Here is an 18,577-nt window from a genome sequence, read left to right as displayed (position 1 = left end):
ACCGGGGAGATGGGGGGAAGGGAGACACCAGGGGAGGAGGGCGCGGGTGAGGGGCCGCAGGCAGGAAGGGGCCACGGGGGCGGGGCGGAGGGCCGCCATGAGGAGCAGATGAGGGTGACGGCGGGGGTCAGGCCGCGAGTCCTGTCATCCCGGGGCTCTGGCTTGCAGGCTGCGGGTCCCGCCTGGAGGACCTGGGGGAGAAGGCGGGTGGACGGCAGCCTTAACGCTCGTGGAGGACTCTGGCCCTGTTCCACTGGCAGCGCTGGGCCCTGGTGTCAAGCGGACATCGCATTGTCAGGGAGGCGTTTTTCTTTCTATGAAAATTTTGTGTTGAAGTGATGTTTATGCAAGAACAAAAGCAAGAGCACAATGAGCTTTTACCAAGTGAACTTACCGGTGAAAGCAGCCAGCTGGGTGCCGGTGGCTCACAGCCAGCCCAGGGGACGCCCGCTGTGCTAACCTCCAACTTCGGAGTTGGCCTTAGACCCATGGGACCTTGGTGAATGTGGCCCTACAACCAGCCCTACAGCAAAGCCGCTTTCCGTGGCTCCCCCTCTTTCTTCCTGTTTCTCCCTTACTTTCTCTCTTTCAAGGCAGAGCTCTGCTCAGTCGCCCAGGCTGGAGTTCAGTGCAGGATCTTGGCTAACTGCAGCCTCAGCCTCCCAGGCTCAAGTGATCCTCCTGCCTCAGCCTCCGGGGTGGCTGGGGTTACAAGCATGTGCAGCCATGCACCCCTGATTTTTAAATTTTTCACAGAGATGGGGCTTCCTTTGGTGCCCAGGATGGTCTCCAATTCCTGTTCTCTAAGGATCACCCGCCTTGGCCTCCCGAAGTGTTGTCTTTGTATTTGTATGTAACTGTAGTTCATCTACTTTCATTGTTGTGTGGTATTCCATCGTATGGATACACCCCAAGTTACTTACCATTTCCACTGTCCATGGCCATCTGGGTTGTTTGCAGATTTGGCTGCAGAAATGGTGCCGCTGTGAATCTTCTCGCTCCTGTGTTTGGTGATCTTAGGTACACATTTCTGTTGGGTGTGTAACCTAGGAGTGGAGTTGTTGATTTCAGGTGTGTATTTAAAAACAAAAGTCTCTCTGGCAGCCTGGTGAAAAGTAGATTGGAGGGAGATAGAAACTGTGGGAGAGACTGCAGCTGAGCACATGAGAGGTGATGGGGAGAAGTGATGGGTTCAGGAGAAGTTAGGTAGATTCAGCAGACTTGAGTCGGAGACAAGGGCTAGAGAACGGGACAGAGTTTCGCTGCTAGACAAAACACTGGAGAGGAGCCCAGTGGGAGGGAACGTAGCAGGGTGGGATGCAGGGTCCCTGAGCTCATGTTTGGACACGGCCTGTGTCCTGTGAGAGCCACCCAGGGGAAGACAAGAGGCAGTTGCCCGTGTGGGTCCAGAACTAAGACAGCCAGGAATACATTTGGGGAGTGATTAACACAGGATAATAATCCTAGATACTGGAGTGTGGAGAGCCCCAAAGGCAAAGGAAACTGTAAGAGACTATCTTGTTGGAAAGAGCATTTGTTGAAGGAGGTAAGGAAGATGTCAGGTAAAGAAGAGAGATGTTGATGAACTGGACATCCCAGTGAAATCAAGGAATTGGTGTTTGAAAGTGTCCGTTGGACCAGTGAGGAGGGCACTGGTGACCCAAGATAACATTCCTCGAAGATAACATTGTTAGGAATGATGGAGACACACGTACCTTCGTGGTGTTGGGAAGTGTGAAGACAGGGCTCAGAGTGTCATAGCTTTTGAGGTCAGCAAAGCCTGCGTTGGCAGGTGACTGGTTAAGGGCCTGAGGCAGGTATAGATTGACAAGTTTGTCTAGCTCTTAACGCCGGTAGTCTGAGTGCATTCCTCCAAAAAGCCACTGATGCTGCATGTTGGGACCACACCAAATCCAAGGACACACAAAAAAATGGTGAAAAGGGATGGAGGCTCTGGGCAGAGCCCTTACTGTAGCTCCGTAGCTGTCCAGTGGTGCATCACTCAGAGGAAAGCCCTTGTTTAGCTCTGGCGTATATCCTTCCAAGATTTTCCTATAGATGCAGATTTTTAAAAGCAATACAGTGTGTCTATCATTCAGTTATCTGCTTTTATTTCTCAAACATGGACCTCCTTCCATGTTAAAATAAGTCTGTATCATCATTCTTTTTTTTTTTTTTTTTTTTTTGAGACAGAGTCTGGCTCTGTTGCCCAGGCTGGAGTGCAGTGACGTGATCTCGGCTCACTGCAAGCTCCGCCTCCCAGGTTCACGCCATTCTCCTGCCTCAGCCTCCCGAGTAGCTGCGACTACAGGTGCCGCCACCACGCCCGGCTAATTTTTTGTATTTTTAGTAGAGACGGGGTTTCACTGTGTTAGCCAGGATGGTCTCGATCTCCTGAGCTGGTGATCCGTCCGCCTCGGCCTCCCAAAGTGCTGGGATTACAGGCGTGAGCCACCGCGCCCGGCCTGTATCATCATTCTTAAGGTTGCATGATGTATCTTTTGAGTATCATACCATAACATATTTTCTGCTATTTTGCTATGAGATACCGCTTGTTCTCTTACTTTTTTTCCTTGGAATATATTCTTAGGGGTGGAGTGGCTAGGCTGCGGGTGTGCACATGAAAACTGACCCAAATGTAACCCAAACAGGCACAAAGGATGTGCCTGTTTCTGTTCCCTGTAGTGACACGTGAGCACCTGTTGTTCTTTCCTCTTTGGTGTCTCTTACTAGTGACCTTGACCTTCATTTTGTGTGTTTGTCGGCTGTTTGCATTTTTTCTATGTCTGTTCAGGTCTCCTCATAGCCTTTTATTGAGGTATTTTCTTTTAATTGACTTGTGAGCACTATTTGTAGATCAGGCATCAACCCCTTTGTCTATTGGCTGCATGTGATTTCCTCTCTGTCTTATCTGTTAATCCTCCTCCCTTGTAAGAGCTTTTAGATTTTTATGAGTCAGCTCTGTTAATCTTTTACTGCATGACTCCTGGCTGTGATGGTGCAGAAGAGGAATTTTCTTGCTCCAGAATTCGCAGTTAAAGAGCTGGAAGGGAAGGGACCTACTGTCAAGGGTAGATGTTTTTAGCATGAGGGCAACTTGAAGAAGAGAGGAAAGGAGACAGTTCTGGAGGCTGTTAGGAGGGGACCCCTCATTCCACAGTAGGACACCGTTCTGTGTGCTGGGAGCTGCGGACACTGAGGCGAGTGTGGATACACAAGTGAAAGCCTGGGCTTGGACTGGAAGAGATGCTCCCTCCAAGGCAGAAAGGAAGGAGGTAGAGTGAAGTGGGTTGTTCTGTGGTGGGTCAGTCTAGAGGAGAGGGCAGAGAAATTGAGGTAGGTCATGAGCCAGGGCTTCTTCTCAGTAGGTGATATGAGGGCCCTGGTTTGAACAGCCCCGTGGGGAATGGGGCAGAAAACACCCAGGAAAAGCAGGATTGCCCTGCAGTGTTGCTGACTCAGCAGCGCTGGAATCCTCAAGTCTGTGAATCCGCCTCTCGCTCCTCTCACTTAAGAGATGTTTTTCTCGTAGTTCTAGCTGCGCTGACCCAGAGGAGGGGAGAAATCCACCAGGCTTGTTCAGGTTTGGGCCTGGTGTCCTCCCTGGAATGACAGGAGCGTGAAGGCTCATAGTGCCTGGTCTGCTCTGGGCTCCAACCTGACTAGTGAGAAAATCAAGCTTGAGGTTCATTTTGAATAGTTAAACATTTTAGATTAAGAGATCACTATAAAGCCTAATCATGGGCTGGGCATGATGGCTCATGCCTACAATCCCAGCTCTTTGAGAGACCGAGGTGGGCAGATCACCTGAGGTCAGGAGTTCAAGGCGAGCGTGGCCAACATGGCAAAACCCAGTCTCTACTAAAAATACAAAAATTAGCCAAATGTGTTGGTAGGCACCTATACTCCCAGTCACTTGGGAGACTGAGGCATGAGAATCGCTTGAACCCAGGAGGTGGAGGTTGCAGTGAGCCAAGATCGTATCATTACACTCCCACCTGGGTGACAAAGTGAAACTCTGTTTCAAAAAAAAGAAAAAGAAAAACCTAATTATGGCCAGGCACAGTGGCTCACGCCTGCAATCCCAGCACCTTGGGAGGCTGAGGTGGGAGGATTGTTTGAGCCCAGGAGTTAGAGCCCAGCCTGGACAACATAGTGAGACCTTGTCTCTACAAAAAAAAAAAAAAATAAAAATTAGCTGGCCGTGGTGGCACACGTCTGTGGTCCTAGCTACTCAGGGAGGCTGAGAGGGGAAGACTGTTGAGCCTGGGGAGGGGTCAAGGCTGTAGTGAACTGTGATCATGCCACTTGCAGATCAGCCTGGGCAACAGAGCAAGACCTTGTCTCAAAAAATTTTTTTAATTTTAATTTTTAAAAAGCTTTATTGTAATAAATACCTGGGATAGACTTAGCCTTAAGTGTTGTTGATCTTTATGGTCACTGTTTTTGTGCATATTTGCAAAGGAGGGGAAAAGGATGTTAGTTCTATAAATCCTTCCAACTGTACCAGAACCCACAGCCTCATCCTGTCAGAACATGAAAACCTGTGATATAATCCTGCTTATTTCTTGAAGAAACATTGTAAAGTCTGCATGTATACATACTTAAAAGCAGTAGTCAGTCTAATATAATAAAGCCTATTTTTATCTTACAGGTAAAAAGAATGAATGCTTGATTTGTAAAGCTCCTTGTCGTACAGTTTTACTTTCAAAACATGTAAGTTGAAATCTGTAGTATCTGCATCTTAATCACAGTCATATTTCCTTTTAAATTCGTTATTTAATTTTTAGTCATTTGTGGTGTCTAAAATTTTCAGTCACTCTGCTACGTTAACAAAGATATCTGAGTGATCAAAATGCAGTTAGGATTTAGTTTTTAAAACTTACTTTTTTTTTTTTCTTTTTTTTTGAGACGGAGTCTCGCTCTGTAAAACTTACGTTTTTAAAACTTTCTTAGCTGTAGATTGACCTTATTCCTAGGTTGTTGAATCGTGCTGTGTTCCTAGAAAGTGGGTTAAATAGATTTCTTTAGCACCATACAAGCACCTGAAGCGGGTGATAGAGTTTGGATTTGTATAGGGGTCATATGTAATTAAGAGTGTTGTTGGTAAAGTTTAAAATCAATTACTGCTGAAGACTTAAAACAATGCTTTTTGTTCTCTCTATAAAATACTCAGTTTAACTTGTTATTGGTATAAACAAATGATTGGTGTTTTCTCTGCCTGATCTCCAAAATGTGCATTTGGTCTGATGATTTAAATATAATAGTTGTTTTTCTCTGATTACAAACATAATACAAAGTTACACAACATTCATACAGTACAGGAGATTATAATGGCAAATGTGTAAGTCCCCAGATCCTGTTTCCCAGAGATGACAGTGACCAGGAGTTTGACACCTGTTCTATGTGTGTTATTGTGATTTACCTTTTTGTAAAAATGGTGTCTTCTCGGCCAGGCACGGTAGGTCACGCCTGTAATCCCAGCACTATGGGAGGCCGAGGCGGGCGGATCATGAGATTGAGACCATCCTGGCTAACACGGTGACACCCCGTCTCTACTAAAAGTACAAAAGATTAGCCGGGTATGGTGGCGGGTGCCTCTAGTCCCAGCTACTCGAGAGGCTGAGGCAGGAGAATGGCGTGAACCTGGGAGACAGAGGCTGCGGGTAAGCCGAGATCACGCCACTGCACTCCAGCCTGGGTGACAGAGCAAGACTCTGTCTCAAAAAAAAAAAAAAAAAAAAAAAAAGGTGTCTTCTCAGTTGACATTATATTTTGGGCACACTCACTCTTAAAATGACTGCATTATATTTTAGTATTTTCCTATCAGTGAGCCTTTGGATTTTTTCGGGTTTTTGCTGTTTCGAACAACCTTCCAGTGAACATTTTTAACCAGTATCTCTCCACGCTTGTAAGAATATTTCTGTGACATAAATTCCTGAAGTGATGAAAAAGTAAGGGCAAAAGATGTAAATGTTTACACTTTTAACAGAAAATACTTTCTTTTCCTCCACACGTGTGGCAGCTTAGAGGCTCAGTGACTGCCTGCTTCTGCTCCTCACGTAGTGATCCCGCACTAAGCCCTGTCACATGGTCAGGCTGGAGGCTGGTGAGCCCTTAGCCTTTCTCTAGCTTGGGTGGAATGTTCAGGTCGTTTACTTACTTTCTTGTTTCCTAGTAAATATATTTAAGACCATCCGTGTCTTTCTGTGCACTGCTATTCTATATCATTTTGAGTACCACTTTTCTCTCTTTTCTAAATAAGCTCTAATCTGTCTTTTTATTTTAACTCAAGAATTATTTGAAAGGATATGCTTTAGTTTCCAAGTGGTTAGATTTTAGCTCCCTGTCATTTTCATCGTTAATTTTTAGTCCTATGGCATTCTGATGAGAGAATATGGCTATGTGGGTTTTTTAATTATCAGGATTTTCACTGTGGTTTAATACATGGTAATTGTTCATATTTGATGGGCGTTTAAAAAGGCATGTGTTCCTCTCTGTGTGTCTGAGTGTGTGTGTGTGTGTGTAAGTAAAATTGTTTAAAATATGGAAGTTGTTCCTGCTTCTCTTTCTCTAAACCATCACAGACTGTGTGGGCTCTTTCTTCCGTAGTCTCTTTCAAATGCCGGTCTTCCTTTCCCTGTTGCTCTACCCCCCATAGGAGCTTCTGGTTCCACCTCCTCTCACTCTGGCTTCCTAGAGCCTCTTCACCCTGCAGCCAGAGGGATCTGCGTAAATGCATCCCAACTTTCCAGGAGTCAATGCCAAAGTCCCCCACGCCTGTAGGCCCTGTGGCCTGGCCTCTGGCAGCCTCGTGGTCCCCAGGCAGCAACTGTGGGCTACAGCCTCTCCAGGAGCCAAGGTCTTCCACCTCAGTGCCTGGCTTTCCTGTTCCCTCTCACTGGAATGTCCTCTCAGATGGCCACAGGCTCCATCCCCCACAGCCTTAAGGTGTCTATGGAATGTCAGGAGACATCACCAACAGCTCTGGGTCATGCTGGCTTCTTTGACCCTGACCTGCAATAGAAGGGACGCTTTATATTATGGCAGCGTGTGCATTTGCACGTGGGTGCATCCGTGCATGAGCACTTCCGTGAAATCAATTTCACGAAGCAGTTCTTACCCTCGCTTAGTGCAGTACCCTCTGATTGTTTCTATACTCATGTGTTTTGTCTTTAAAACAAAACATGTTATGAGTAAACTTCCCCAGACCTGATTGTGACAGACACCACCGTGTAAAAGTGACCCTCTGACGCTGTGTTCCTTGACCTGGATTATTCTGCTTCGCAGTGTGTGTCACCACCTGAGATATCTTTATATATTGATTTGTTTGTCATTAAAATGCTCCGTTACGACTGAACGCACAAAATAGGGCACCACCGTATTGGTTGGGTGGTGGATGGCCAGGGAGCAGGGCAGACTGAAGGATGTGCCTGGGGATGTGGTGGGTGGCCAGGCCACCGGGAAGGGAGACTCCGGTGAGCCCAGAGCAGAGCAGAGGCTGTGCTCCGTCCGCATCTGCCTCCTTGAGGAGGGAGAGTGTAAGCTAGACTGTGCCGGTTTTTACACACACATGGAAAGGAGTGGCTATAGTAAGGAGATGAAGGATGAGGATGCCCCACAGTCATGGACACGCCAGTTGCTTTTAAACTCCAAGGAGTAAGAAATAAGTCTCGAGGGTGAAGGCCTTGAAAGTTGAGGCAGCACTTCTGCCTCACTTCACTTGATGGGAACCCCAGCAGGCAGAAGCAGGGCTTGGAGACAGCAGACAAGAGAGCTCCCCCAGAAGGCAGAGCTGCAGTCCAGCCCAGGCTTTCCCTGGGGAAGCAGCCCCCAGCACCCATCCTCAAATACCTCATGCCATGCACCTGTGTTCTTCCTTCTCCCTTGGTGCAGTGGGGAGTGTTTCTTAGTTTTCCTGCCCCGTGCCCCCATTAGACGTCAGGTCACAGCAAGGATGCAGACACGTTCATTGTCTTTCTAGCTCGTAGACTGCAGGCGAAATCGGGACCCAGTTGCCCCAGCATCTGAGCTGGGCAGTGACAGTGGTGTTGGGGGTGCTCCACTCTGGGGGAGTGACTTTCTGTGTAGGGGAGGAGTGACCTGGATACCAGTGACCAGATGGCAGACCGGGCCAGGCTGGGCAGTCATCCCCACACTTGCTCCCTCTGTTCCTGGGCACCTGGCTGTACTCATTCTCCCCGTCTACCTTCCCATGCTGAAATGCAAGCAGGAGCAATGAAGGCCACTTCCAGGCCTGACCCATAAAAACAGCCTCCTGGACAGCCCTCTACCGCCCTTCCCTCACCGTAGAAGCTCAGGAGAACAGAGCAGAGCTGCTGGGGGCAGGGTGACCTGGGCCCAGGGCCTGTGTGGAAGGCCACCCACTGAGCCTGGTCTTGAACTATTGTGTGGGCAAGAAACAAGGGTCCCCACAATAAGCCATTGAGATTTGGGGGTTGTCTGATACACCAGTTGGCCTACATTCATCTTCGCATGTCCACATATATTTTGGAGGCAACTCGGCAATTTCCACACACATAGAATCCTGTTGGGATTTTTATTGTGTACTTACTGTTCTTTAGGGAGGCTTTGTGCATCAGTGTTAGTATTTTTCTTAGGTATTTAATGATTTGGACTGCTACTATTACAGTTTTTAAAAAATTACCTCTTAAGTGCTTATTGCTAGTATATAAAAATGCAGTTGATTTTCTTAACTTTCACTAGTAACCTTGCAGAATTTACTTGATAACTCTGTTGGTTTATGTGTAGATTCTGCTAGAACATTTACATATGCAAGCATGTTATCTTTGAATAAGGACTGCTTTAGATTTCTCTTTGTAATCCTTATGTGCTTCCTTACGTGCTTCCTTTTTTTTTTTTACGGCATTGGCTGGGACCTCCAGTACAGTGCTGAGTAGAAGTAGTGGCATTAGCTGACGCCCTTGTCCTTTTCCTGATTTCAAGGTCAAACTTTCAGTATTTCATCAAGTATCATATGTGCATCAGGTTTTTGCTAAGGTGTTTTTTTAATCATCATGAATGGTATTGAATTTTGTTAATTTTTCTATAGTTATTGACCATAACTATTAGCTTATTCTATAGCTGTCGAGATTATCATTTAATTATTCTCTTTTATTTTGTTAATGTGGTGAGTTGCATTTATTTTTCGAATTTGAAACCCACATTAGATTCTAGGAACAAATTCAACTTTGTAGTGATATAAGATAGCTTGTATCTGTAAGTAAATTCAGTTTGCTACTATTTTGTATGGGGTTGTTTGCACCAGTGTTCATATGAGAGCTGGACCTGTAAATTTTTTTTCTTGTAATGCCCCTTCACATTTTGGTAAATCAGGTCTACTCTAGTTTCATAAAACAAGTTGTAAATTATTTTTATTTTTCTCCTTTCTGGAAAGTTTTTTTGTAAGATTGGGGTTATTTCTTTAAATGTTTGGTAGAATTCAGGAGTGACACTATTTAGGCCCAATAAGTTTTTTGTGCAAAGATTTTAAACTAGGGATTTAATATCTTTATTAGACATGGAACTATTTAAAGTTCCTGATTCTCCCTGAGTCAGTTTAAGTAAATTGTATTTTTCTAGGAATTAGTGCATTTCGTCGGAATTTTCAGATTTCTTGTCATCAGTGTGCTTGTAATCCACTCATATTTTTCATGTCTGTAAGTTCCATAATGATGCCCCTTGTTTAATAGTGGGTATTATGAATTCTCTTTTCTCTTGACCAGTTGTGCCAAATGTTAGTGATTTTTATTAGTACTGTGGACTCTTGAACAACACAGGTTTGAATTGTGTGTGTCCAAAAATACATAGATATTTTTCCAGTCAGATGCAGATCAAAAATACAGTATTCATGGGATACAAAACCTGCTCAGATGGAGGGCTGACCTTTCCTGTACGCAAGTTCTACAAGGCCAACTGTGCTATGCTTGGATTTTGGCACACATGGGGTCCTGGAACCAGTTGCCCCTCATATACTGAAGAACGACTTTATTTTCAAAAACTAATTTTTAGCTCTTTTGATTGTGTCCATTTTATATTTTTTTCCTATTTTGTTAATTATCTTTATCGTTTCCTTTTTGTCTGGATTTAATTTGTTCTTTAAGGTGGGTGCTTAGGATTAATTTTCAACCTTTCCTCTATAATATTTACACGATAGGGTCATAACTTTCCCTCTGTGTTCACTTTTGCCTGCAGTATACATATTTGATTATATTACATTTTTATCTTTGAATTTTGAGATTTCTACTCAGTTTCTCCTGTGACCCATGTGTTACCTAGAAGTATATTCATTTTTAAATATTTGCAAGTTTTTAGTTACAATTTCTATGAACTTTTATTGAAGTATAACACAGAGCCAAGTACATACATTATGAGTGTATACCTCAGTAAATTTTTCACAATCAGAATGTAACCAACATTTAGGCCAAGGAAAGTAGTTTACCTGCTGCTGCAAGCTTTCTTAGGTGTATGTACAGATATTTTTGCACAGAGAAGGAAGAGCCCTTCACAAGGTGAAAGATAATGGGGCCACATGAATATTTTTGTTTCCCCACGGTAGGAGCTGGAGGAGGGATGACACTCAGTAGAGTTTTCTCAGGTGAAAGGAGCAATAGATGATGATGTAGCAGATGATGTCACAAGTGGTGTGGAATTTTATTAATTTTTCTCTAACTATTGACCATAACTATTTCATTAGTTTTTTTCTTCCATAGTAGGATTTATTCGTTCCAGAGAATTGGTCGGAACTGGAGATACAGGTGGCAGAGTCATAATACTTCAACAGGAGCAGATGAACAAAATTTCATCTTAAGCAGAAGGGAATACCATGTTTACAGGACCTTTCAGAACCATGAGCCAGAGTTTGACCACTTGAAAATTTCAGAAAGAGAAGAAAAGTTCCACAAAACTAGGTGGTTACCCGAGAAAAATTCTGCTCAGTATTGTCTACCAATAATAAAACAATACAATTATGGAAAATCAGTGAAAGGGACGAAAGACCAGAAGGATATAACTTGAAGAGGAAGATGGAGTGTGTAGAGATGCCACCTGGCTACTGCACTGTGAGTGCCAGTCTTTTGCTCCACAAAGAGCATCTGCCAACGCTCATACTTGTCACATCAACTCAATTCCTGTTAATAGTGATTTTGAAACATATTTATCTGCAGGTGATTTGCAGATTAAAATCAGGTCTTTGGCCGGGCATGGTGGCTCATGCCTATAATCCCCTGCACTTTGGGAGGCCGAGGCAGGTGGATCACGAGGTCAGGAGATCGAGACCATCCTGGCTAACACAGTGAAACCCCGTCTTTACTAAAAAAGACAAAAACTTAGCCGGGCATGATGGCGGGCACCTGTAGACCCAGCTATTCGGGAGGCTGAGGCAGGAGAATGGCGTGAACCTGAGAGGCACAGCTTGCAGTGGGCTGAGATCGTGCCACTGCACTCCAGCCTGGGTGACAGAGTGAGACTCCGTCTCAAAAAAAAAAAAAAAAAAAATCAAGTCTTTGGCATCTGGAAATTATAGACGGGAGTTTTAATGTTGTAGATATCAAGCCTGACAATATGGAAGAGCTAACAGGTGATTTCAGCTGCAGAATTCCATCTGAACAGCTGTAACACATCTGTATCTAGCAGCAGTAAAGGAACTATTTGCTCATGTGACGTGAGAGTGTCTGCCCTCTGTGATAGGCATTCTACGCTGAAGAACCTGATGATTCCAGCAACGGGTCATTTTTGTCTGAAATCATCTCCTTTATTTCTGATGTAAAATTCAGCCAGAGTGGTCAAATATGATGATAGAGACCATTTGTTCATCAAAAGTTAGAACTTCAATATGGAAAACATGGCCAGGCACAGTGGCTCACACCTGTAATTCCAGCACTTTGGGAAGCCGAGGCGGGCAGATCACCTGAGGTCAGGAGTTTGAGACCAGCCTGGCTAACATGGAGAAACCCCATCTCTACTGAAAATAACAAAAATTAGCTGGGCTCAGTAGCACACGCCTGTAATCCCAGCTACTTGGGAGCCTGAGGCTGGAGAATCACTTGAACCTGGGGAGTGGAGGTTGTGGTGAGCCGAGACTGCGCCCCTGCACTCCAGCCTGGGCCACAGGGTGAGACTCCATCTCAAAAAAAAAAAAAAAATTATGGAAAATACCTGTGGAAATGTAACAGGTGCACGAGTAGCTCGGAAGTAAACTGTGCACTGTGTGAAAAGGACCATGTGTCTGACGAATTCCATGTTGTTGGAATGGATCTGACAGTGTTGTGACTGGGTCTTACAGTAATTTCAGAATGTTTGACAGGAACACAAAACAAGACCTAACCCTAGAAGTATCACGGGAAAGCAGTAAGCCTGGTACAATTCTGAAGCCATGCAAAGTCCGTGCAGGCAGCAAGCAAAAGAAGATGAAATCAGTGTTGACCGCCGAGACTCCAACAAGGAAATCTTGTGTGAGCCTGGCACCCCAAGGAGAGTATCGTGCTGCAGCCAGTACAATCTGTGTGTGTTTCAAGACGGTAAAATTAGGGCTGGCATTCCTAGCCAGAGAACCCCCCTTCCTGCCTAGTTGCAGTGGCTGAATCAGCCTTCGTGATGATAAGAGCACTCTTTTGCAGTGCCCGTTTCCTGTGTCTGACAGCGAGTCACCAACAGCACGCCTCTACAGCTGCGTGAGGAGAGCTCCGTGGATCGCGCACGGTGGTGCCCCCGTGTCCGCTTGTGCCTTCAGGCCTCGTGGACTCAATTGCTCTGCACTGGCATTGGTTTCCTCCAGTCCTTACGCCCTCTGCTGTGGTAGTGTCAGACGAAGCAAAGGCCTTCAGTCACGCTGTGAGATTTAACTGTGTATCCTCATTCCTGTACCATTGTGGAGCACACACCCACCTTTTAAAAATTAAATACAAAAAGAAAACATTAGTTTATGATTTTCCTAGGGATTGTGCGAACAATCTTGGCTTTTAAAAGTCTAACGTAAATTTAATTTTCCTGATGATGCAAGGGCCTCAGCTCTCACCCAATCCCCCTTCTCCTGGCCTTCCTGCACCGCTCCTCCAGCCACACTGGCTCTCACTGCACTAGGCCCCACCATACAGTGCAGCCATGGACAGCTAATACTCATTTAGATTTTCCCCCATTTCCCCCTCTTCCCTGTTCCTCTCTGCCTCCCAAATCTCTGTGCTTCTATCAGGAAGTATTTTTCCTACCTACAGGGAATTCCTTTATTATTTTAGTACTGGGCTGTTAGTGACAAATTTTCAGTTTCTGTTTTTAAAAAATACCTCTTTTTCTTGAAGTACATTTTCACAGACTTCAGAATTCTTTGTTGAAAATGAATGCACCTTAGCACTTTGAAAATTCCAGCCCTGGTTTATCGCCGGCTCTCTGCGACATGGGTGCCGGGGTGGAGGAATGGCTGCCTGTGTTCTGCTCAGGCCTCACTGAGGTCTGTGCATCTGTGCTGTGATGCCATTTGTTAGTTTTGTAGATTTCTTGGCTGTTTTGTCTCTAAGCTCATCTTCTGGACATTCTGGAGCGTCTGTCATGTGTAGAATGACTCAGTCCCCCTTACCCAGAAGGCCATAGAGCCAGATCGATCTGTGACAGCTTCTTCAGTTGCTCCCATTTCTGGTTCATGGAGCTCTTGGTCTTGTCTTTGAGTCATCTGTGTATTTATAATATACCTTAGATAATAGTGACAGTCCCTGCTCCCTGTGCACTGACATGGGCCATGCTCCGCTGGGAGCACTTTTCCTGTATTGTGTCACCTGCTACTTGCCATGGCCAGGGCTGAGGGGGTGCTGTTTCTGCCTCTCTTTTATACATGGGGAGACCAAGGCACAGAGGAATTAGGTGAAGAAGCAGGGTTGCAGGTCAAGGGTGTGCAGAGCTGGATTTAGGCCAGACTCTGAGCTCCTGACCCCTGTCCCATTGGACACACTGCTTGTGCCTTTGCCGTTTGGTATGTATGGGAGGGTGTTACACAGGAGCTCCTACCCCATCCGAGCCAGAGCCAGGTCTCCCCTCTGCTGGGTTTGAGTCCCCGCGTTACAGAGGAGCTCACCTCCAGGATGCTCTGCTTGGCCTCTGCCTCTGGGGACCTGGGAGTGGATTCTGGAGTGGGTTCCAGGGCCTCTTCATCTGCACCTGCCCCGGGTATTGGAGCTGGTGCCTTAATCCTGATCTAAGCCAGTCTACACTGTCTTCTAGAATTCTTCAGTCTGATTGATTCAAGGTATCATTTCCTGTTTTCCACCACAAATAGAGTATTTTTTCCTAAATTTTACTGTCATTTCAGTGGGATTTGGGGAGCCAGTGGTAGGTAGGTTGATGGGCTCAGATGACCGTCTTGACCTTCTACACGCTCACCGTCCTGAACCACAGAATGGGAGGAGGCACAAGGTTCTTCCTACATCTTGTCATTCTGGTGTTTGCCCCTTTCTTTGTTTTTGGTTTTGGATTTTGGTGTTTGAGGGGTTTGTTTGTTTGTTTGTTTTGAGATGGAGTCTCACTCTGTCGCCCAGGCTGGAGCACAATGGCATGATTTTGGCTCATTGCAACTTCCGCCTCCCGGGTTCAAGCGATTCTTCTGCCTCAGCCTCCCAAGTAGCTGGGATTACAGGCACCTGCCATCACGCCCAGATAACTTTTGTATTTTTGATAGAGATGGGGTTTCACCATGTTGGCCAGGCTGGTCTTGAACTCCTGACCTCAAGTGATCCGCCCACCTTAGTCTCCCAAAGTACTGGGATTACAAGCAGGAGCCCCTTTTCTTTGAACTGCTCAGGCGATTCTGGTTCACGGCAGCTCCATGCCTAGCACAGCTGTCATCTGGTGTTTTGTGCTAGCGTGGTCCTTGGTGGGGAAAGTGAGGGAAGGCCAGGGGTGTGGGGAGGCGAGGCAGGGCACCCTGGAGGCACTTGAGAAGGAAGTTGGCAGCGTCTGCATGAGGGCTTGTAACCAGACGCTGTTTTTTTTTTTTTTTTTTTTTTTTTTGAAGCAGAGTCTCAGTCTGTTGCCCAGGCTGGAGTACAGTGGTGCGATCTCGGCTCACTGTAACCTCCACCTTCCCGGGATTACACCATTCTCCTGCCTCAGCCTCCCGAGTAGCTGGGACTACAAGCTCCTGCCACCACACCTGGCTACTTTTTTGTATTTTTAGTAGTGACGGGGTTTCACCGTGTTAGCCAGGATGGTCTCAATCTCCTGACCTCGTGATCCGCCTGCCTCGGCCTCCCGAAATGCTGAGATTACAAACGTGAGCCACCACACCTGGCCTACCAGATGCTGTTTCTTAAACCTGCATCCTTTCTTAAGGTCCTTACACTTGCTTTTTAAATAACTCGACATGTACTTGTGACTACACAGTGGTGACTTAATGCTTGTCAGCTTATTTCATCCTTCTGATTTTAGTATGTCTCCACTGTGCAGGAGGCTGGGCTGGAGGCCTTCATTCATGGCGACCTTCTGCCCTCACTAAGACCCTTTTGAGGAGGGAGCGTATCTTTGCCGTAGCCCAGAGGGGCTCAGCGCCTACCAGGCTCTGCCTCCCAGCCCTCACCACTGCCCGGCACCGCCCTCAGAAGGAAGCGGCCAGGACGAGGGACTGTCCTGCTGATTGAAGCTGTGCCTGGCAGGGCCCCTGAGAGGCCATTCACAATGTACTGGCCATTTGAGTCATCTACAGCTAATTCTAGGTCTTGAAATACAGTTTTTAACTGGTGGCCAGAAGCATTTATTAGACGCAATAAATGTAGAGTTGTTTCTTTCTCTTTCAGACTGACGCAGATATCCAGGCATTCTTCATGAGCATAGGCAGTCTGTGTAAGAAGTACTCCAGGGAAACCTCCCAGGTGAGCTGTGGGGGGTGCGCTTGGTTCCATGATGAGCAGGTGCACTATCCCGAGACTGTGGAGCTGTGGGGGGTGCGCTTGGTTCCGTGATGAGCCAAGTGCACTATCCTGAGATCATGTGTTTTCTGTGTTCTGGAGGCAAGTTCCTTTGAAGATATTTGATCAGCAAATATTTTCTGCCAGAATATTTCTGTGGGTTGAATTTTTACTTTCTTAATGGTGAAACATTTACATACAAAAGGTTCTGATTTTGACAACGTTCATTTGGTCTGTTTTATTGTTGTTTTTGCTTTTGGTGTCACATTGAGACAAAGTGGTCTCAGTCAGCTCTGGGGTCCTTTTGGGTAAGATGCCCCCTCCCCATATTCACACCTTAGAATCTCAGGTTTGGGAACTCTCCCCACCAGGTCAGGGCTCTCTGGGTTCAGGGCAGCAGGTTTCTTCTTGACACTGTCCTTCTCTGACAGTCGCCTGGGGCCTTCTGCCAGGCTTCCGATCCTGCTGATCCCTGCATGGCAATGTTGGCTGCATGGGCCCCCCTCCTGGTAGCTGAGCCCCTGTCATGGCAATGTTGGCTCCATGGGCCCCCCTCCTGGTAGCTGAGCCCCTGTCATGGCAGTGTTGGCCCGTGATGCCCCCTCCTGAAAGCTGAGCCCCTGCCATGGTAATGTTGGCCTGTGATCCCCCCTCCTAAAAGCTGAGCCCCTGCCATGGTAATGTTGGCTCCATGGTCCCCCCTCCTGGCAGCTGAGCCCCTGCTGTGGAAGTGTTGGCTCCGTGGTCCCCTCCCCTGGCAGCTTTTGCCAGCTGCTGTGCCAGTCCTCTCAGTTGCAGCTTGTCCATTCTCTACCTGTTTCTTCCTGACCCTCCTCCCAGTTAGCACGCGCCTCCATGCCAAGCCTCCCCCACCCCCGGCTTCTGACACAGGTCATTGTCCTCTGTGCCCACCCCCGCATGCTGAGTGGCACTTCTGGCCTCCTTGGATGTCACTGGACAGCTGCAGTCCACCAGTCTGGGGGACAGCTGCCAGGAGAAGAAGGGGTCCTTCCCCTGGCCCCCATCCCGCACTTCCTTTCCCTCTTCTGTGAAGAGTGCAGCTCCCACCGTTGGCCACCCCACCTGCCTTGCGGGGAAAGAGGCCTAGTAGGGGCAGCCAGGATCTGAGGCGAGACACTGAGGATGGACCCCCGCATGTCACTCTCCTTGGTGGGCTTGTGCCTTCGGGCCGTGGTCAGCCAGGTCACCAAGACTGTCCTCTCTCTGGGAGGTTGTCCCACTGCAGCAGCTTCCTTGGTTCTGAAACAGCCTGAATCAGCCACAGTGTCTCAGGCTGTCCTGAGGCTGTTCCCATCTCAAGTTATGCTCAGTCACATCCTCCAGGGAGGTGCCCAGAGGCTCAACCCGTGGAAGCCAAGCAGCACCCGGAGATCCCCAAGAGTGCTGGCTCAGCACCACACAGGCACCCAGACCAGGATGCCGGCGCTCCCAGAGCCAGCCAGAGTCCCATGGAAACACCATCCAGGACGGACCTCACCCCCCCACCCACCCTGCTCCACCCAGCAGGACCCTCATTCAAGCCGAGTCCCCTTGGGGCCAGAAGTCGCTGGAGTTCATAAAACACGTGTGTTATCACAGACCTCGGAGCCACAGGCTGCACGCTGCAGGGTAGTTTTACCAAGTGCCGCAGAGGCCAGGTGCTGTCTCAGGAGAGAAGACCCAGCAGACCCGACCAGCCCCTCCAGCCACCTGTCTGCTCTGCCTCTCAGGCTTCTCAGGCTTTAGGCATGGACCGTGGAGACGGCTGGCTCCAGCCTGGGCAGCACAGGCTCTGCCCAGTGACCTCACAGCCCCACTGTCTGTCAGTTACACTATGGAGGTGAGCGCCACAAGCACAGGGTGGAATTTTCCCGCAGCTACGTGATGTGGTATTGTAGTATTTACACTCTAATATCAACGTAACATAAATATTGGAATATTTGTTACATATATTAACACATAATGGATTTATTGTTATTTTTAAATGAATTAATAAATAGTTTTAAATTTGTCTCAGTCTTAATTTCTAATAGGGTAAATATCGACAGATAAAACCCACATAAGCAAAGCTCTTTGGGGCCTTCAGTAACTTTTAAGAGTACAAAACCGGCCCAAGACCAAAACTGTGAGCACCACGGCTCAGGCTTTGGGACCTGCCCTGGGACAGCGTCAACAAACCACCTCAGCCTCTGCCTGCCCCAGTCCCCCTTCCTAGTCTAATTGGTAACAAACATCTTCCTCTTCCCAGTAACCCTCTAAGATCCGTTCCATCCACCCAGCCTCTGCCCTACCTCAGGCTTCGTCAGCACTGAGCATGCAGACACTGGTCCTGGTGTGGTCAGGAGCTCATGTTGACGAATGCAGGCACAGTCCACTCTGTGGAGGGGAACTGGTAGTGAACTGAAGAGTCAGAAGTGTGCTTCGGACCAGGCAGCCGCCTCTCCTGGCCTCTTGGCGAGAGTCCGCATGAGTGACCTGCACTGTCTCCCAACTACCTTCACTCTCAGGCCTTCACAGCCTCCTGGTTTGCAGGATGTGGGCAAAGCACGCATGAGCACCGGGCAGCTCCTCCTTGGGGCCCTGGGCTGACCTGGCCCAGCACAGCCTCTGTGACCATCGCAGCCCTGGAGTTTTGCAGTGATTTCATTGACCTGTTCTCTGGCTCAGTT

General features: G+C 47.4%; 1 protein-coding gene across 6 annotated transcripts in view; it reads left to right on the top strand.

Annotated features, from left to right (window-relative positions):
* The window catches only part of RNF212 (ring finger protein 212), a 57,889-nt gene that overhangs the window by 1,019 nt on the left and 38,293 nt on the right, over nt 1-18,577 (top strand). For 4 of the 6 annotated variants that reach the window (XM_078002874.1, XM_028848209.2, XM_078002871.1 and 1 more), the window contains exons 2-3: nt 4,655-4,716; nt 15,798-15,872. In XM_078002874.1, the coding sequence (XP_077859000.1) occupies nt 4,655-4,716; nt 15,798-15,872 (137 nt within the window). The remainder of the gene's footprint in view (nt 1-4,654; nt 4,717-15,797; nt 15,873-18,577) is intronic. The other 2 variants (XM_078002873.1, XM_078002872.1) reach the window with 1 other exon arrangement.

Source organism: Macaca mulatta, chromosome 5 (assembly GCF_049350105.2).
Source record: "Macaca mulatta isolate MMU2019108-1 chromosome 5, T2T-MMU8v2.0, whole genome shotgun sequence".
Lineage (NCBI taxonomy): Eukaryota > Metazoa > Chordata > Mammalia > Primates > Cercopithecidae > Macaca > Macaca mulatta.
Note: the sequence above shows the minus strand (reverse complement) of the source record. Positions and strands in the feature narration are given on the sequence as shown.